The following is a 21,469-nucleotide window of genomic DNA, read 5'->3' as shown; positions in this document are numbered from 1 at the left end:
TTGTGGGTTGTTTTTCAAAACCTACGTCAGATACTCCGGTGAGTGTAATTGGGTCAATATTAGGAGTTGAGAAATACATTTGTCATTATTACATTTTAGTCATTTAGCAGAGCTTTAAACGACGCGCAGCTTATAAAGGCTTCATAAAGCTACATAAATGCACAAATCATCTATAAACGGAGTACGGAGAAAAAAATGTATGAAATGTATGCATTCACTACTGTAAGTCGCTCTGGATAAGAGCGTCTGCTAAATGACTAAAAATGTAAATGTAAAATAAACCGTATGTCATGCTTTATAAAGGGTTCATAGATGTGGCATAACTGTGTGACATATGCACCAATATCAAATGTGACATAAACCACTTGGTTAAATATGACATAAACCTGTGCTTTATAAAGGATGGAATAAGCACAGTTTAATAAAGGCTTTATTAATCATATTAAATTGAGGCTTCACAAAATATTGATGCATCTTGGTAGAACATTGCAATGCCAGGATAGTGGGTTTGATTCCCGGGACCATCCATAAGTAAATATTTATTCACACACAACTGTAAGTCTCTTTGGATAAAAGAGTCTGCTAAATTGTATATATTATATTATAAACTGGGTGGTTCGAGCCCTGAATGCTGATTGGCTGACAGCCGTGGTATATCAGACCGTATACCACGGGTATGACAAAACACTTATTTTTACTGCTCTAATTACGTTGGTAAACAGTTTATAATAGCAATAATGCACCTCAGGAATTTGTGGTATATGGCCAATATTCCAAGGCTAAGGGCTGTGTCCAGGCACTCCGCTCTGTGTCGTGGCTAAGAACAGCCCTTAGCCGTGGTATATTGGCCATATACCACACCCCCTCGGTACTTATTGCTTATTACTCTAAAACCTTTCTAGGACGGCCCAACTTCTTTCCCTCTTGGGTGCATAGACAATATTGGACCTGATCTCAACTTTCCCCAAAATTTGGTAGGGCCTTTTAAAATCTGTTGTTTTTATATTGCCTCGTTTTTTCCCCCAAATGCCGATTTTCTCTGTTTAGTTTTTCAGGTTTTGGATTTCCAAATTTCTTCCTGTTTTCCAGCCAGTCATTTTTTTTTTTACACTTTTTAAATAGAAAAACAACAACTTTTGATTTTCTGTGTTCACAAAAATGCTTAAACCACATCCGGGAAACTTCCATTTTTGAGTGTAAGGTTGGTTGGGCGAAGGTTGGTTGGGCTAAGGTTGGTGCTAGCCCAATTTAGAATGTGTAAGTGTGAACACTTGCTTAGCCCCAGGCTAAAATCTTCCTTCGCTCAGGATGCTCTCAGCCCGGTGCTCAGGAGGCTCTCAGCCCGGTGCTCAGGAGGCTCTCAGCCCTGTCCTCAGGAGGCTCTCAGCCCTGTCCTCAGGAGGCTCCTGAGCCCGGTGCTCAGGAGGCTCCTGAGCCCGGTGCTCAGGAGGCTCCTGAGCCCGGTGCTCAGGAGGCTCCTGAGCCCGGTGCTCAGGAGGCTCCTGAGCCCGGTGCTCAGGAGGCTCTCAGCCCGGTGCTCAGGAGGCTCTCAGCCCGGTGCTCAGGAGGCTCTCAGCCCGGTGCTCAGGAGGCTCTCAGCCCGGTCCTCAGGAGGCTCTCAGCCCGGTGCTCAGGAGGCTCTCAGCCCGGTGCTCAGGAGGCTCTCAGCCCGGTGCTCAGGAGGCTCTCAGCCCGGTGCTCAGGAGGCTCTCAGCCCGGTGCTCAGGAGGCTCTCAGCCCGGTGCTCAGGAGGCTCTCAGCCCGGTGCCCAGGAGGCTCTCAGCCCGGTGCCCAGGAGGCTCTCAGCCCGGTGCCCAGGAGGCTCTCAGCCCGGTGCCCAGGAGGCTCTCAGCCCGGTGCCCAGGAGGCTCTCAGCCCGGTGCTCAGGAGGCTCTCAGCCCTGTGCCCACATGCAGTGTGAACGCGCCTTTTTGAATATTTCTGGGGCAGCACAGAAAGGCCCTTATCCAGATGGTGTGACAAAGGCATTTCTTAAAAGACCTGCTAACTTTCTTTGTTGTTACTTTCAAGGTTTTGAACCAACATGCAGTACCTCCAGCAGGCAGAACCATTGGTCCACCAGCTCAGAGACCAGCTACACTATTCACAGCCCTGTGTAATGTTCTATGTAGTTGCATTGCTGAACTTCTTGTATTTGTATTGTTTTAAAAATGTACAAATAAAAGGAAATGTATGATTTAAACATGACTTGGTTTATTCGTTTTGTTTCTGTAGGTTGGGGGCTTTCATCAAGGTAAGTGTTTCTTGGTGTAACGTCACCCTCTGGCTATTGAACACACAGCACATATAAGCCTGGGATATCAACTATTCAAAGTTGGCCTTAGCGGGAGTGACCATAGAATTCTATGGAAGTGACCTTACTGAGTAAAGTATTTGTCATCAGGCTATGTCCTTTGCTAGCCAAAACATTCCCCCTGATCGTTACTAGTTAACACAGTCACAAAAGTCATTATGGCTAAACCCTGCCCATTTCCACAATGTATCTTGTTAAAATGTGATTAGAAACTGAACCCTAACTAATGAAGGCCAAGGTCGATGTGTTGGTCCACCAGACCTTCTGTCATTTGGGCAGAAGTGTCTGGAAATTAGATTAGTTCTAATGTGACAAACATGACTTCACTTCAGAGTGTAAGCCGTCCTTCAGCACAACACGTCACCCTTTATAAAGCACATATTTATATCATATTCAACATGATGGGTTATGTCACATTTGACATAGGTGGTTATGTCACACAGTTATGCCACATTTATGAACCCTTTAAAAAAGCATGACATACGGTAATAAACTCAGCAAAAAAATAAACTTCCCTTTTTCAGGACACTGTCTGTCAAAGATAATTCGTAAAAATCCAAATAACTTCACATATCTTCATTGTAAAGGGTTTAAACACTGTTTCCCATGCTTGTTCAATGAACCATAAACAATTAATGAACATGCACCTGTGGAACGGTCGTTAAGAAACTAACAGCTTACAGACGGTAGGCAATTAAGGTCACAGTTATGAAAACTTAGGACACTAAAGAAGCCTTCCTACTGACTCTGAAAAACACCAAAAGAAAGATGCCCAGGGTCCCTGCTCATCTGCGTGAACGTGCCATAGGCATGCTGCAAGGAGGCATGAGGACTGCAGATGTGGCCAGGGCAATAAACTGCAATGTCCGTACTGTGAGACGCCTAAGACAGCACTACAGGGAGACAGGACGGACAGCTGATCGTCCTCGCAGTGGCAGACCACATGTAACAACACCTGCCATCACCGGCAACAACATCGCCTATGGGCACAAACCCACCGTCGCTGGACCAGACAGGACTGGCAAAAAGTGATCTTCACTGACAAGTCGTGGTTTTGTCTCAAAAGGGGTGATGGTCGGATTTGCGTTTATCATCGAAGGAATGAGTGTTACACCGAGGCCTGTACTCTGGAGCGGGATCGATTTGGAGGTGGAGGGTCCGTCAAGGTCTGGGGCGGTGTGTCACAGCATCATCGGACTGAGCTTGTTGTCATTGCAGGCAATCTCAACGCTGTGCGTTACAGGGAAGACATCCTCCTCCCTCATGTAGTACCCTTCCTGCAGGCTCATCTTGACATGACCCTCCAGCATGACAATGCCACCAGCCATACTGCTCCTTCTGTGCGTGATTTCCTGCAAGACATGAATGTCAGTGTTCTGCCATGGCCAGCGAAGAGCCCGGATCTCAATCCCATTGAGCACGTCTGGGACCTGTTGGATCGGAGGGTGAGGGCTAGGGCCATTCCCCCCAGAAATGTCCGGGAACTTGCAGGTGCCTTGGTGGAAGAGTGGGGTAACATCTCACAACAAGAACTGGCAAATCTGGTGCAGTCCATGAGGAGGAGATGCACTGCAGTGCTTAATGCAGCTGGTGGCCACACCAGATACTGACTGTTACTTTTGATTTTTACCCCCCCTTTGTTCAGGCCCACATTATTCAATTTCTGTTAGTCACATGTCTGTGAACTTGTTCAGTTTATGTCTCAGTTGTTGAATCTTGTTATGTTCATACAAATATTTATACATGTTAAGTTTGCTGAAAATAAACGCAGTTGACAGTGAGAGGACGTTTCTTTTTTTGCTGAGTTTAGATACTTTAACACATTTTAGTGCTTATGAAGGCATTATGAAGGCTTTATGAAGCCTTTATAAGCTGAACGTCATTTAAGCGTGACCGAAATAAGATATTCTCCTCTTTTCTACTGTAGGTATGTAATTACCTTTTAGGTTTTTTGAAATGTTTGTTTTAATATCTGTGTTTTTACACATATATTGATTGATTAATTCATATATGAATTTATCTTACGCTATACAAAGATAAATGTACATTTTTCTAAGCTAATCTAATCTGTTAGTTGAAGGAGGCTCGTCACCACCAAAAACATAACGAAGGCTGGTCACCACTAAGAACATAACGAAGGCTGGTCACCACTAAGAACATAACGAAGGCTGGTCACCACCAAAAATACAGTGAAGGCAGGTCACCACCAAAAATACAGTGAAGGCAGGTCACCACCAAAAATACAGTGAAGGCTGGTCACCACCAAAAATACAGTGAATGCTGGTCAACACCAAATATATAGTTGTCCTTTAACTTTCGATACCTATGTATATTTGAACGATTACATTTACTTTTGATACTTAAGTATATTTAAAACCAAAATACTTTTGGACTTTTACTCAAGTAGTATTTTACTGGGTGACTTTCACTTTAGTCATTTTCTATTAAGTTATCTTTACATTTATTCAAGTATAAAAATGTAGTACTTTTTCCCACCACTGGCAAAAACACAACAAAGGCAGGTCACCATCCTATGCTAGTTTATGCTGTTTTTTTTCAGGAGGGAAGTCAATGGTATCACCTGTCAATGATTTTAGATATAAATTATGATTGAAATGGTTTCGCTCTCCAGATCCATCTAACCTTGTCAGATATCCAGACACAGGAAGATCAAATCACAACGCTTCTTTTAATTGTCTACACGTCTAAAAATGTGGGCACAATCAGAATGTTGGACGAGAACAGGACAAAGGACTGATGTTAGAACCAGGTATAAATGGGGCTTTAGAGTCCGAGTCAGAGTTTCCTCTCGTGGCTCTCTTGGTTGGCAGCGGCAGCTTCATGAGTCAGGCTCTGTGTGTGTGATGAGATGACAACAGAAGCAGCACACACTCACACAAACTGTCTCCCTCCGTCTCTGATTTTTCCCTGGAAACTCCCTGGAAACAAGTCGGTGTGTGCGTTTGTGTTTAAGTGTGCATGAGTGTGTTTCAGAGTGTGTTTCAGAGTGTGTTTCAGAGTGTGTTTCAGAGTGTGTTTCAGAGTGAGTTGTGGGCTAGATGCAAAGTCAGTCATTATCTTTGTTGTATGTTGAACAGTGTGTGTATGTGCGGGTTTGGGCATCACCTGCTCCTCACAGCCCACCAGCATGTCCCAGGACTCATAGTGTCCTTTTTCCTGCCGGTAGAAATGTATGGCCTTGAGGAACGCCTGAGACTCACAGGACGACCTTCTCAGAGAATCTGGAGTGAGCAGAGAGAGAGAGAGAGAGAGAGAGAGAGATGAGAGAGAATGAGAGAGGGAGAGATGAGAGAGGGAGAGATGAGAGAGGGAGAGATGAGAGAGAGAGAGGGAGAGATGAGAGAGATGAGAGAGGAAGAGATGAGAGAGGAAGAGATGAGAGAGGAAGAGAGGGAGCGATGAAGAGAGGGAGAGATGAGAGAGAGAGAGGAAAAGAGAGAATGAGAGATGAGAGAGAGGGAGATGAGAGATGAGAGAGAATGAGAGAGAGAGAGGGAGAGATGAGAGGAGAGATGAGAGAGATGAGAGAGATGAGAGAGAGGAAAAGAGAGAATGAGAGAGAGAGATGAGAGAGGGAGAGAGGGATAGAGAGACAGAGAGACAGAGAGAGAGAGAGAGAGAGAGAGAGAGAGAGAGAGAGAGAGACAGAGCGATATGAGAGAGGGAGAGAGAGAGAATGAGAGATGAGAGAGAGGAAAAGAGAGAATGAGAGATGAGAGGGAGAGAGAGAGAGATGAGAGAGAGATGAGAGAGGGAGAGAGAGAATATGAGGGAGTGAGTAGTGTAATATTTATCTATGGGATAACTGGTTTGTCTTAAATACTGAAAGAATTGAGTAATGCATCTGAGACAAATGCAAGATATTTTAAACACTTCCCTTTTTGTCACTGTGAAATGTAAATGTGAAACTTGAGAAAAATAAAATTGTGTCAGAGAGAGAGAGAGAGAAGGAAAGAGAGCATGAGCTAGGAATTGGATGTATGTTTTTGTTCTATTTCTGAGCTACATAGTCATTGCATTCTAGTTGGTATTGAGGCAGAGCTAAAAGTGTTGCTGCGCTGTTGACGTAACCCGTTGCTGCTTTGGTTGGTGTTCTGCAGAAGTTGCTAAACGCTAGCCTAACCACTAACTGACAGGCTGGCTCCAGCTTTCTCCCTCACAGGAAGCTAAATGTGTGCTGGGGAGTATTATTAGGTTGTTGCCAAGACAACCGAAGAATAACAACAGTACAACAAAGCAGGCTAGCATGTTTAGCATGAACTGCTCACAATGATCCAAGAGATGGAGGTTTAGTATGGAGGTTTAGTATAGAGGTTTAGTATGGAGGTTTAGTATAGAGGTTTAGTATGGAGGTTTAGTATGGAGGTTTAGTATGGAGGTTTAGTATGGAGGTTTAGTGTGGAGGTTTAGTGTAGAGGTTTAGTGTAGAGGTTTAGTGTAGAGGTTTAGTGTAGAGGTTTAGTGTAGAGGTTTAGTGTAGAGGTTTAGTATAGAGGTTTAGTATAGAGGTTTAAAACCTCTTACATCTAGACGTTCCGCTAGCGGAACACCTGCTCCAATATCCAATGATGGGCGTGGCGCGCAATACAAAGTCCTCAAAAATCCGAAAACTTCAATTTTTCAAACATATGACTATTTTACACCATTTTAAAGACAAGACTCTCCTTTATCTAACCACACTGTCCAATTTCAAAAAGGCTTTACAGCGAAAGCAAAACATTAGATTATGTCAGCAGAGTACCCAGCCAGAAATAATCAGACACCCATTTTTCAAGCTAGCATATAATGTCACAAAAAACAAAACCACAGCTAAATGCAGCACTAACCTTTGATGATCTTCATCAGATGACACTCCTAGGACATTATGTTATACAATACATGCATGTTTTGTTCAATCAAGTTCATATTTATATAAAAAAACAGCTTTTTACATTAGCATGTGACGTTCAGAACTAGCATACCCACCGAAACTTCCGGTGAATTTACTAAATTACTCACGATAAACGTTCACAAAAAACATAACAATTATTTTAAGAATTATAGATACAGAACTCCTTTATGCAATCGCTATGTCCGATTTTAAAATAGCTTTTCGGTGAAAGCACATTTTGCAATATTCTGAGTAGATAGCTCGCCATCACGGGCTAGCTATTTAGACACCCACCAAGTTTAGCCCTCACCAAAGTCAGATTTACTATAAGAAAAATTGGATTACCTTTGCTGTTCTTCGTCAGAATGCACTCCCAGGACTTCTACTTCAATAACAAATGTTGGTTTGGTTCCAAATAATCCATAGTTATATCCAAATAGCGGCGTTTTGTTGTGCGTTCAAGACACTATCCGAAGGGTGACGAAGGGTTACGCGCCCGACGCGTTTCGTGACAAAAAAATGCAAAATATTCCATTACCGTACTTCGAAGCATGTCAAACGCTGTTTAAAATCAATTTTTCTGCGATTTTTCTCGTAAAAAAGCGATAATATTCCGACCGGGAGTCGTTGTTTTCGTTCAAAGACAGAAAATAAAAACATGGAGTCTCCTCGTGCACGCGCCCTCAGTCTCATTGTTCTCTGATCGACCACTATCCAAATGCGCTACTGTTTTTCAGCCAGGGGCTACAAAGGCATCATTCAGCGTTTTGTCGCCTTCTGAGAGCCGTAGCAAGTGTCATGTTACAGCAGAGATCCTCAGTTTTCAATAAAGAGAGTGTAGAAGGCCAAGGAATGGTCAGAGAGGGCACTTCCTGTAAAGGAATCTCTCAGATTTTGACCTGCCATTTGAGTTCTGTTATACTCACAGACACCATTCAAACAGTTTTAGAAACTTTGGAGTGTTTTCTATCCAAAGCTAATAATTATATGCATATTCTAGTTTCTGGGCAGGAGTAATAATCAGATTAAATCGGGTACGTTTTTTATCCGGCCGTGAAAATACTGCCCCCTATCCATAACAGGCTAATATAGAGATTTAGTGTGGAGGTTTAGTGTAGAGGTTTAGTGTAGAGGTTTAGTGTAGAGGTTTAGTGTAGAGGTTTAGTGTAGAGGTTTAGTGTAGAGGTTTAGTGTAGAGGTTTAGTGTAGAGGGTCAGGGTTAGGGTCAGGGTTAGGGTCAGGGTTAGGGTCAGGGTTAGGGTCAGAATCCCAGCTGTAGGGTCAGGGTTAGGGTCAGGGTCAGAACCCCAGGTGTTGGGTCAGGGTCAGGGTTAGGGTCAGAACCCCAGGTGTAGGGTCAGGGTTAGGGTCAGAACCCCAGGTGTAGGGTCAGGGTTAGGGTCAGGGTCAGGGTCAGAACCCCAGGTGTAGGGTCAGGGTTAGGGTTAGGGTCAGGGTTAGAACCCCAGGTGTAGGGTCAGGGTTAGGGTCAGGGTTAGGGTCAGGGTCAGAACCCCAGGTGTAGGGTCAGGGTTAGGGTCAGGGTTAGGTCAACCAGGGGAGAGGGTCAGAACCCCAGGTGTAGGGTCAGGGTCAGGGTCAGAACCCCAGGTGTAGGGTCAGGGTTAGGGTCAGGGTCAGAACCCCAGGTGTAGGGTCAGGGTTAGGGTCAGAACCCCAGGTGTAGGGTCAGGGTTAGGGTCAGGGTCAGGGTTAGGGTCAGAAACCCAGGTGTAGGGTCAGGGTTAGGGTCAGGGTTAGGGTCAGAACCCCAGGTGTAGGGTCAGGGTTAGGGTCAGGGTCCTTACCCCAGGTGTAGGGTCAGGGTTAGGGTCAGGGTTAGGGTCAGAACCCCAGGTGTAGGGTCAGGGTTAGGGTCAGGGTTAGGGTCAGGGTCAAAACCCCAGGTGTAGGGTTAGGGTCAGAACCCCAGGTGTAAGGTCAGGGTTAGGGTCAGGGTTAGGGTCAGAACCCCCGGTGTAGGGTCAGGGTCAGGGTTAGGGTCAGGGTCAGAACCCCAGGTGTAGGGTCAGGGTTAGGGTTAGGGTCAGGGTCAGAACCCCAGGTGTAGGGTCAGGGTTAGGGTCAGAACCCCAGGTGTAGGGTCAGGGTTAGGGTCAGGGTTAGGGTCAGGGTCAGAACCCCAGGTGTAAGGTCAGGGTTAGGGTCAGGGTTAGGGTCAGAACCCCCGGTGTAGGGTCAGGGTCAGGGTCAGGGTCAGAACCCCAGGTGTAGGGTTAGGGTTAGGGTCAGGGTCAGAACCCCAGGTGTAGGGTCAGGGTTAGGGTCAGAACCCCAGGTGTAGGGTTAGGGTCAGGGTCAGGGGTCAGAGTCAGAACCCCAGGTGTAGCGTACCGTGGTTCTGGTGCCTGATGCAGCCCGTGAGGATGGAGAGGAAGGTCGCTCGTCGGTCCTCCTGGGGGAAGCTGAAGTACACGTCTCGTCTGTAGGGCAGTCTGAGGAACACAGGGAACTGACCAGGAGGTACCACTACCATGGGGGGAGATGTCTCCTCCTTCAAACCTAGAGTACAACACGCAGACACAGGGTTAGGGGTCAGGGGTTAGGGGTCAGGGCAGTCTGAGGAACACAGGGAACTGACCAGAAGGTACCAATACCAGTTGTTGATGTGTGCAAGGGTCCCTGGTTCGAGCCCAGGTTGGGGCGAAGAGAGGGACGGAACCTACACCGTTACATGCATAGACATACAATTAACTGATTGATTGAAATGCTGCATTTTCCCCTTGTCTCCCAGTCTCCATGTTGCTATTTCAACAGTCGTGTGCCTCTGTGTTTCAAGAATCTGATGTATCTCTTTAGGCGTTGACCAGACACTCACATTTAGGGTCAGGGAAGGCCTTGTCCACCAGCGCTGTGTACTTCTCCTCGGATGTCAGAACTACGCCCCCTGTTGGTAGGAGTCTCTGTCTGGCCGGAACACCTTTACTGAAGCTCTGTGGAGGGACGAATACGACAACCAATTTATCAATGTCACTGACTATGTGTTAGCCCGCTGAGCTAAAGCCAAGGCATTACCTTAGAAAGCTAACACAACTCTTTAGGTCTCAGGTGAGGTAATCCATCACCCAGTCTGGGGTTTATTCTCCATTACATATGGTCATGTTAAGTCATGTAATGTCGTGTACGGTCATGTTAAGTCATGTAATGTCGTGTACGGTCATGTTAAGTCGTGCACGGTCATGTTAAGTCGTGCACGGTCATGTTAAGTCATGTAATGTCGTGCACGGTCATGTTAAGTCATGCAATGTCGTGCACGGTCATGTTAAGTCATGCAATGTCGTGCACGGTCATGTTAAGTCATGCAATGTCGTGTACGGTCATGTTAAGTCATGCAACGTCGTGTACGGTCATGTTAAGTCATGCAACGTCGTGTACGGTCATGTTAAGTCATGCAACGTCGTGTACGGTCATGTTAAGTCATGCAACGTCGTGTACGGTCATGTTAAGTCATGTAACGCCGTGTACGGTCATGTTACGCCGTGTACGGTCATGTTAAGTCATGTAACGCCGTGTACGGTCATGTTAAGTCATGTAATGCCGTGTACGGTCATGTTAAGTCATGTAATGCCGTGTACGGTCATGTTAAGTCATGTAATGTCGTGTGCGGTCATGTTAAGTCATGTAATGTCGTGTGCGGTCATGTAATGTCGTGTACGGTCATGTTAAGTCATGTAATGTCGTGTACGGTCATATGTTGGTATGGTGTTGGTTTACCTCCTGGTTGTCATGACACTCCAGGCTGTGATTGGCTCTCATCACCACAAACCTCTCCTTCCACTTCCCGCTGTCGTCATAGTGCAGAACACTGTCCTGATACAGCACTTCCTCTGGCCTAAGGGGCTCCTACAGGAGAGACGCAGGAGGAGGGGTGAGTGAGTTTGGAGTGTGTGTGTGTGTGTGTGTGGAAAAAACTAAACTAAATATATTCATATGTCACCAAATAATTGATTAAAATACACTGTTTTGCAATGATGGTCTACAGTAACTTCAACAGCACTGTCTGGGCTAGCACCATGGTGTAGCCGGAGGACAGCTAGCTTCCGTCCTCTGGCTACATTAACTTCAATACAAAACCTAGGAGGCTCGTAGGCCTCACCCTCTTCAATAGACATACATGGTAATTATGACCACTTCCAGAGGACGTCCTCCAACCAAGCTTTTGCAGTATGAACTGACATGTTGTCCATACAATCTTAGAATTAGGATCAGAGAACGAGTTGTATTGTGATTGTGCCACAAAGCATTATGGGGGTTCCATGTGTTGAGAGGCTTGGTGACATTGTTGGATAGAGGTTATGAGTGAAGAGTGATAGCTGAGCATTTTTTTGATATTATAGAATTCAAATTATTCTTTTTTAATTACAGGAGATGGAGGAGGTATATTATAAATTGTTTTCTTGGTTTTAGAATTACATTTTTGTGTCCAGTTAGTGCAATTTACTTCAAATTTGCCTCGCTAACTTCAGTAGCTAGCTAGCTACCAGCACAAGTGTGCAGTTTTCTCCGGCAGAATGGTTTATTTTTATTTAACTAGGCAAGTCAGTTAAGAACAAATTCTTATTTACAATGACGACCTACCAAAAGGCCTCCTACGGGGACGGGGGCTGGGATTTAAAAATAAAAATAAAATATAGGACAAAACACACATCACGACAAGAGAGACAACACAACACTACATAAAGAGCGACCTAAGACAACAACATAGCAAGGCAGCAACACAACATGACAACACAGCATGGTAGCAACACAACATGGTAGCAGCACAAAACATGGTACAAACATTATTGGGGACAGACAACAGCACAAAGGGCAAGAAGGTAGAGACAACAATACATCACGCAAAGCAGCCACAAATGTCAGTAAGAGTGTCCACGATTGAGTCTTTGAATGAAGAGATTGAGATAAAACTGTCCAGTTTGAGTGTTTTTGCAGCTCGTTCCAGTCACTGGCTGCAGCGAACTGAAAAGAGGAGCGACCCAGGGATGTGTGTGCTTTCGGGACCTTTAACAGAATGTGACTGGCAGAATGGGTGTTGGATGAGGGCTGCAGTAGATATCTCAGATAGGGGGGAGTGAGGCCTAAGAGGGTTTTATAAATAAGCATCAACCAGTGGGTCTTGCGACGGGTATACAGAGATGACCAGTTTACAGAATAGAATGCAGAGATGTGTCCTATAAGGAACATTGGTGGCAAATCTGATGGCCGAATGGTAAAGAACATCTAGCCGCTCGAGAGCACCCTTACCTGCCGATCTATAAATTATGTCTCCGTAATCTAGCATGGGTAGGATGGTCATCTGAGTCAGGGTTACTTTGGCAGCTGGGGTGAGAGAGGAGCGATTACAATAGAGGAAACCAAGTCTGGATTTAACTTTAGCCTGCAGGTTTTATATGTGCTGAGAGAAGGACAGTGTACCGTCTAGACATACTCCCAAGTATTTGTATGAGGTGACTACCTCAAGCTCTAAACCCTCAGAGGTAATAATCACACCTGTGGGGAGAGGGGCATTCTTCTTACCAAACCAATTGAGCTTTGTTTTGGAGGTGTTCAGAACAAGGTTAAGGGTAGAGATAGCTTGTTGGACACTAAGAAAGCTTTGTTGTAGAGCATTTAACACAAAATCCGATGAGGGGTCAGCGGAGTATAAGACTGTATCATCTACATATAAATGGATGAGAGAGCTTCCTACTGCCTGATCTATGTTGTTGATATAAATTGAGAAGAGCGTGGGGCCTAGGATCGAGCCTTGGGGTACACCCTTAGTGACAGGCAGTGGCTGAGATTTTCTGACTTTATACACTGCACTATTTGAGAGAGGTAGTTAGCAAACCAGGCCAAAGAGCCCTCAGAGACACCAATACTCCTTAGCCAGCCTACAAGAATGGAATGGTCTACCGTATCAAAAGCTTTGGCCATGTCAATAAAAATAGCAGCACAATATTGCTTAGAATCAAGGGCAATGGTGACATCATTGAGGACCTTTAAGGTTGCAGTGACACATCCATAACCTGAGCGGAAACCAGATTGCATACCAGAGAGAATACTAGAGACATCAAGAAAGCCAGTCAGTTGATTATTGACAAGTTTTTCCAACACTTTTGATAAACAGGGCAAAATAGAAATGGGCCTATAACAGTTAGGATCAGCTTGATCTCCCCCTTTAAATAAAGGACGAACCGTGGCTGCCTTCCAATCAATTTACTTTTTCACCCCGGAGGTTTTATCTGGACATGGTTCGTCAGGACTTCAAACAGCCGAAGCTAAGTAACATTAACATGATGCCTTCTAATTGCAGTCGTTGTACTTATAATATACAGGAGAACGATCGCCTTACGGCAAGGATAGCTGTGCTGCAAGCCCAGCTTCAGACGCAATCGTTAGGCAAGGGTAATTTCAGTGTAGGAAAGGATGAAACAGCGTCTGTGCCACCAGTAAGTACAGATAGTAACGTTAGATAGTAACGTTAGTATAAACCCCCGCACGGTCCCCGCAGCCGGACAACTTTCTCATGGCTTCTGGAGGGAAACGCTGTAGGAATGCTCAACCGGTGTCGCTTATTCAGCCGACAGAAACTTTCAACCGGTTCTCCCCATTAAGCGAGTCGGAGTCGGAGGCCGAGACTTCTCTGGTCTCTACTCCTCCCGTTGTGGGGTCTGAGACGCCGACGGCTCCCACCATTAGCTCTGACAAATTGAAAACCCTAGTCATTGGCGACTCCATTACCCGCAGTATTAGACTTAAAACTAATCATCCAGCGATCATACACTGTTTACCAGGGGGCAGGGCTACCGACGGTAAGGCTAATCTAAAGACGGTGCTGGCTAAAGCTAAAACTGGCGAGTGTAGAGAGTATAGAGATATTGCTATCCACGTCGGCACCAACGATGTTAGGATGAAACAGTCAGAGGTCACCAAGCGCAACATAGCTTCAGCGTGTAAATCAGCTAGAAAGATGTGTCGGCATCGATTAATTGTCTCTGGCCCCCTCCCAGTTAGGGGGAGTGATGAGCTCTATAGCAGAGTCTCACAACTCAATCGCTGGTTGAAAACTGTTTTCTGCCCCTCCCAAAAGATAGAATTTGTAGATAATTGGCCCTCTTTCTGGGACTCACCCACAAACAGGACCAAGCCTGGCCTGTTGAGGAGTGACGGACTCCATCCTAGCTGGAGGGGTGCTCTCATCTTATCTACGAACATAGACAGGGCTCTAACTCCTCTAGCTCCACAATGAAATAGGGTGCAGGCCAGGCAGCAGGCTGTTAGCCAGCCTGCCAGCTTAGTGGAGTCTGCCACTAGCACAGTCAGCGTAGTCAGCTCAGCTTTCCCCATTGAGACCGTGTCTGTGCCTCGATCTAGGTTGGGCAAAATTAAAAATGGCGGTGTTCGCTTTAGCAATCTCACTAGTATAAAGACCTCCTCCATTCCTGCCATTATTGAAAGAGATTGTGATACCTCACATCTCAAAATTGGGTTACTTAATGTTAGATCCCTCACTTCCAAGGCAGTTATAGTCAATGAACTAATCACTGATCATAATCTTGATGTGATTGGCCTGACTGAAACATGGCTTAAGCCTGATGAATTTACTGTGTTAAATGAGGCCTCACCCCCTGGTTACACTAGTGACCATACCCCCCGTGCATCCGGCAAAGGCGGAGGTTTTGCTAACATTTACGATAGCAAATTTCAATTTACAAAAAAAAAAAACAATGACATTTTCGTCTTTTGAGCTTCTAGTCATGAAATCTATGCAGCCTACTCACTCACTTTTTATAGCTACTGTTTACAGGCCTCCTGGGCCATATGCAGTGTTCCTCACTGAGTTCCCTGAATTCCTATCGGATCTTGTAGTCATAGCAGATAATATTCTAATTTTTGGTGACTTTAACATTCACATGGAAAAGTCCACAGACCCACTCCAAAAGGCTTTCGGAGCCATCATCGACTCAGTGGGTTTTGTCCAACATGTCTCCTCATAATCCTGGACTATCGGACCACCATTTTATTACGTTTGCAATCGCAACAAATAATCTGCTCAGACCCCAACCAAGGAGCATTAAAAGTCGTGCTAAAATTCTCAGACAACCCAAAGATTCCTTGACGCCCTTCCAGACTCCCTCTGCCTACCCAAGGACGTCAGAGGACAAAAATCAGTTAACCACCTAACCGAGGAACTCAATTTAACCTTGCGCAATACCCTAGATGCAGTTGCACCCCTAAAAACATCTGTCATAAGAAACTAGCTCCCTGGTATACAGAAAATACACGAGCTCTGAAGCAAGCTTCCAGAAAATTGGAACGGAAATGGCGCCACACCAAACTGGAAGTCTTCCGACTAGCTTGGAAAGACAGTACCGTGCAGTATCGAAGAGCCCTCACTGCTGCTCGATCATCCCATTTTTCCAACTTAATTGAGGAAAATAAGAACAATCCGAAATTTCTTTTTGATACTGTCGCAAAGCTAACTAAAAAGCAGCCTTCGCAAATGGAGGATGGCTTTCACTTCAGCAGTAATACATTTATGAACTTCTTTGAGGAAAAGATCATGATCATTAGAAAGCAAATTACAGACTCCTCTTTAAATCTGGGTATTCCTCCAAAGCTCCATTGTCCTGAGTCTACACAACTCTGCCAGGACCTAGGATCAAGGGAGATACTAAAGTGTTTTAGTACTATATCTCTTGACACAATGATGAAAATAATCATGGCCTCCAAACCCTCAAGCTGCATACTGGACCCTATTCCAACTAAACTACTGAAAGAGCTGCTTCCTGTGCTTGGCCCTCCTATGTTGAACATAATAAACGGCTCTCTATCCACCGGATGTGTACCAAGCTCACTAAAAGTGGCAGTAATAAAGCCTCTCTTGAAAAAGCCGAATCTTGATCCAGAAATTATAAAAAACTATCGGCCTATATCGAATCTTCCATTCCTCTCAAAAATGTTAGAAAAAGCTGTTGCACAGCAACTCACTGCCTTCCTGAAGACAAACAATGTATACGAAACGCTTCAGTCTGGTTTTAGACCCCATCATAGCACTGAGCCTGCACTTGTGAAGGTGGTAAATGACCTTTTAATGACGTCAGACCGAGGCTCTGCATCTGTCCTCGTGCTCCTAGATCTTAGTGCCGCTTTTGATACCATCGATCACCACATTCTTTTGGAGAGATTGGAAACCCAAATTGGTCTACATGGACAAGTTCTGGCCTGGTTTAGATCTTATCTGTCGGAAAGATATCAGTTTGTCTCTGTGGATGGTTTGACCTCTGACAAATCAACTGTAAATGTTGGTGTTCCCCAAGGCTCCGTTTTAGGACTGCTATTGTTTTCACTATATATTTTACCTCTTGGTGATGTCATTCAGAAACAGAAAGTTAACTTTCACTGCCATGCGGACAATACACAGCTGTACATTTCGATGAAACATGGTGAAGCCCCAAAATCGCCCTCCCTGGAATCCTGTGTTTCAGACATAAGGAAGTGGATGGCTGCAAATGTTCTACTCTTAAACTCGGACAAAACAGAGATGCTTGTTCTAAGTCCCAACAAACAAACAATGAGATCTTCTGTTGAATCTGACAATTAATCTTGATGGTTGTACTGTCATCACAAATAAAACTGTGAAGGACCCCGGCGTTACTATGGACCCTGATCTCTTTTTTGACGAACATATCAAGACTGTTTCAAGGACAGCTTTTTTCCATCTACGTAAAATTGCAAAAATCAGAAACTGTCTTTCCAAAAATGATGCAGAAAAATGTATCCATACTTTTGTCACTTCTAGGTTAGACTACTGCAATGCTCTACTTTCCGGCTACCCAGATAAAGCACTAAATAAACTTCAGTTAGTGCTAAAACACGACTGCTAGAATCTTGACTAGAAACCCCAAATGTGATCATATTACTCCAGTGCTAGCCTCTACACTGGCTTCCTGTTAAGGCAAGGGCTGATTTCAAGGTTTTACTGCTAACCTATAAAGCATTACATGGGCTTGCTCCTACCTATCTTTCCGATTTGGTCCTACCGTACATACCTACACATACGCTACGGTCACAAGATGCAGGCCTCCTTACTGTTCCTAGAATTTCTAAGCAAACAGCTGGAGGCAGGGCTTTCTCCTATAGAGCTCCATTTTAATGGAATGGTCTGGCTATCCATGTGAACGCATACTCGGTCTCGACCATTAAGTCTTTATTGAAGACTCATCTCTTCAGTAGGTCCTATGATTGAGTGTAGTCTGGCCCAGGAGTGTGAAGGTGAATGGAAAGGCACTGGAGCAACGAACAGCCCTTGCTGTCTCTGCCTAGCCGGTTCCCCTCTCTCCACTGGGATTCTCTGCCTCTAACCATATTACAGGGTCTGAGTCACTGGCTTACTGGTGCTCTTCCATGCCGTCCCTAGGAGGGGTGCGTCACTTGAGTGGGTTGAGTCACTGACATGATCTTCCTGTCCGGGTTGGCGCCCCCCTTGGGTTGTGCCGTGGGGGAGATCTTTGTGGGCTATACTCGGCCTTGTCTCAGGATGGTAAGTTGGTGGTTGAAGATATTCCTCTAGTGGTGTGGGAGCTGTGCTTTGGCAAAGTGGGTGGGGTTACATCCTGCCTGTTTGGCCCTGTCCGGGGGTATCGTCGGACGGGGACACAGTGTCTCCCAACCCCTCCTGTCTCAGCCTCCAGTATTTATGCTGCAATAGTTTATGTGTCGGGGGGCTAGGGACAGTCTGTTATATCTGGAGTATTTCTCCTGTCTTATCCAGTGTCCTGTGTGAATTTAAGTATTCTTTCTTTCTTTCTTTCTTTCTTTCTTTGTCTCGGAGGACCTGAGCCCTAGGACCATGCCTCAGGACTACCTGGCCTGATGACTCCTTGCTGTCCCCAGTCCACCTGGCCGTGCTGCTGCTCCAGTTTCAACTGTTCTGCCTGCGGCTATGGAACCCTGATCTGTTCACCGGACATGCTACCTGTCCCAGACCTGCTGTTTTCAACTCTCTTGAGACAGCAGTAGCAGTAGCGATGCTCTGAATGATCGGCTATGAAAAGCCAACTGACATTTCACTCCTGAGGTGCTGACCTGTTGCACTCTCTACAACCACTGTGATTATTATTATTTTACCCTGCTGGTCATCGATGAACATTTGAACATCTTGGCCATGTTCTGTTATAATCTCCACTCGGCACAGCCAGAAGAGGACTGGCCACCCCTCAGAGCCTGGTTCCTTTCTAGGTTTCCTCCTAGGTTATTTTCTTTCTAGGGAGATTTTCCAAGCCACCGTGCTTCTACACCTGCATTGCTTGCTGTTTGGAGTTTTAGGCTAGGTTTCTGTACAGCACTTTGAGATATCAGCTGATGTAAGAAGGGCTTTATACAGTTGAAGTCAGATGTTTACATACACATTAGCCAAATACATTTCATCTCAATTTTTCACATTCCTGACATTTAATCCTAGTAAAAAAAACCTGTCTTAGGTCAGTTAGGATCAACACTTTATTTTAAGAATGTGAAATGTCAGAATAATAGTAGAGGTAATGATTTATTTCAGCTTTTATTTCTTTCATCACATTCCCAGTGGGTGAGAAGTTTACATATCCTCAATTAGTATTTGGTAGCATTGCCTTTACATTGTTTAACTTGGGTCAAACGTTTTGGGTAGCTTTCCACAAGCTTCCCACAATAAGTTGGCTGAATTTTGTCCCATTCCTCCTGACAGAACTGGTGTAACTGAGTCAGGTTTGTAGGCCTCCTTCCTCGCACACGCTTTTTCTGTTCTGCCCACACATTTTCTATGGGATTGAGGTCAGGGCTTTGTGATGGCCACTCCAGCTCCTTGACTTTGTTGTCCTTAAGCCATTTTGCCACAACTTTGGAAGTATGCTTGGGGTTATTGTCCATTTGGAAGACCCATTTGTGACCAAGCTTTAACTTCCTGACTGATGTCTTGAGATGTTGCTCCAACATATCCACATCATTTTCTTCGTCATGATGCCATCTATTTTGTGAAGTGCACCAGTTCCTCCTGCAGCAAAGCATCCCCACAACATGATGCTGCCACCCCCGTGCTTCACGGTTGGGATGGTGTTATTCGGCTTGCAAGCCTTTCCTTTTTTCTTCCAAACATAACGATGGTCATTATGGCCAGAGAGTTCTATTTTTGTTTCATCAGACCAGAGGACATTTCTCCAAAAAGTACGATCTTTGTCCCAATGTGCAGTTGCAAAACGTAGTCAGACTTTTTTATGGCGGTTTTGGAGCAGTGGCTTCTTCCTTGCTGTGCGGCCTTTCAGGTTATGTCGATATAGGACTCGTTTTACTGTGGATATAGATATTTTTGTACCTGTTTCCTCCAGCATCTTCACAAGGTCCTTTGCTGTTGTTCTGGGATTGATTTGCATTTTTTGCACCAAAGTACGTTCATCTCTAGGAGACAGAACGCGTCTCCTTCCTGAGTGGTATGATGACTGAGTGGTCCCATAGTGTTTATACTTGCGTACTATTGTTTGTACAGATAAACGTGGTACCTTCAGGCATTTGGAAATTGCTCCCAAGGATGAAACAAACTTGTGGAGGTCTACAATTCTTTTTCTGATGTCTTGGCTAATTTCTTTTGATTTTCCCATGATGACAAGCAAAGAGGCCCTGAGTTTGAAGGTAAGCCTTGAAATACATCCACAGGTATACCTCCAATTGACTCAAATTATGTAAATTAGCCTATCAGAAGCTTCTAAAGCCATGCCATCATTTTCTGTAATTTTCCAAGCTGTTTAAAGGCCCAGTCAACTTAGTGTATGTAAACCTCTGACCCACTGGAATTGTGATACAGTGAATTATAAGTCAAATAATCTGTCTGTAAACAATTGTTGGAAAAATGACTTGTGTCATGCACAAAGTAGATGTCCTGACCGACTTGCCAAAACTATAGTTTGTTAACAAGAAATTTGTGGAGTGGTTGAAAAACGAGTTTTAATGACTCTAACTGTAAATACATTTGATTGATTGATTCCTCTCCAAGCACTGTGAGTACCCCTATCAATTTCCTCTCATTACTGTATGTCGAGTCAATCACAAACACAATCACATTATTACACGTCAGAGATTTTACTCCTTGCTTGGACTAACTCATTCTAACTGTAGGATTTTGTCTTCCCAGTCAAATCCTGTCTTGCACTGGTCAAGCATCTGAACACCTCAACTCCTGCCTCATACCCTCATTCAATCCCTGCTGTGATCCCTTTCCAACACTGACTGTGTACGTCTCGTTCCCATAATATTGTACAATGTGCTTTAGGTTAAAATAATTAGTCTCTGCACCGTGGGTCTCCCATCCTCCAACATTGTTCAAGTCACCAGCCTCCACTGATCTTAGGTAAGCCAATCACAATCATTTCCAGTAAAACCTTGCTGTTGGAAGTTTCGGTGCTAGTAAACAGTCAGGGCTGTAAGCCTGCTAGTAAACAGTCAGGGCTGTAAGCCTGCTAGTAAACAGTCAGGGCTGTAAGCCTGCTAGTAAACAGTCAGGGCTGTAAGCCTGCTAGTAAACAGTCAGGGCTGTAAGCCTGCTAGTAAACAGTCAGGGCTGTAAGCCTGCTACTAAACAGTCAGGGCTGTAAGCCTGCTACTAAACAGTCAGGGCTGTAAGCCTGCTACTAAACAGTCAGGGCTGTAAGCCTGCTAGTAAACAGTCAGGGCTGTAAGCCTGCTAGTAAACAGTCAGGGCTGTAAGCCTGCTAGTAAACAGTCAGGGCTGTAAGCCTGCTAGTAAACAGTCAGGGCTGTAAGCCTGCTAGTAAATAGTCAGGGCTGTAAGCCTCATAGCATTTGAATGTAGCAGAGTGTGTGTCCTATACTCTCCTTAAGGGAAAGGGGGATGCCTAGTCAGTTGTACAACTGAAATGTGTCTTCTGCATTTAACCCAACCCCTCTGAATCAGAGAGATGTGTGTGTGTGTGTGTGTGTGTGTGTGTGTGTGTGTGCATGTCCTACCCTCTGTTTAAGGAGCTGTGTGTGTGTGTGTGTGTCCTACCCTCTGTTTAACCTGTTGGGTCTAGGGGGCAGCATTTGCACGTCTGGATAAAAAAAATTACCCGATTTAATCTGGTTACTAATCCTACCCAGTAACTAGAATATGCATATACTTATTATATATGGATAGAAAACACTCTAAAGTTTCCAAAACTGTTTGAATGGTGTCTGTGAGTATAACAGAACTCATTTGGCAGGCAAAACCCTGAGACATTTTCTGACAGGAA

General features: G+C 44.8%; 1 protein-coding gene across 3 annotated transcripts in view; it reads right to left on the bottom strand.

Annotated features, from left to right (window-relative positions):
* The window catches only part of LOC106591048 (protein Niban 1), a 66,956-nt gene that overhangs the window by 30,640 nt on the left and 14,847 nt on the right, over nt 1–21,469 (bottom strand). For all 3 annotated transcript variants that reach the window (XM_045694557.1, XM_045694558.1, XM_045694556.1), the window contains 4 exons: nt 10,941–11,069; nt 10,045–10,159; nt 9,561–9,728; nt 5,441–5,556 (listed from right to left, as the gene is read on the bottom strand). In XM_045694557.1, the coding sequence (XP_045550513.1) occupies nt 5,441–5,556; nt 9,561–9,728; nt 10,045–10,159; nt 10,941–11,069 (528 nt within the window). The remainder of the gene's footprint in view (nt 1–5,440; nt 5,557–9,560; nt 9,729–10,044; nt 10,160–10,940; nt 11,070–21,469) is intronic.

The sequence above is a fragment of the Salmo salar genome, chromosome ssa14 (assembly GCF_905237065.1).
Source record: "Salmo salar chromosome ssa14, Ssal_v3.1, whole genome shotgun sequence".
Lineage (NCBI taxonomy): Eukaryota > Metazoa > Chordata > Actinopteri > Salmoniformes > Salmonidae > Salmo > Salmo salar.
The sequence above is the reverse complement of the archived record's forward strand: the minus strand, read 5'-3'. Positions and strand labels throughout refer to the sequence as shown.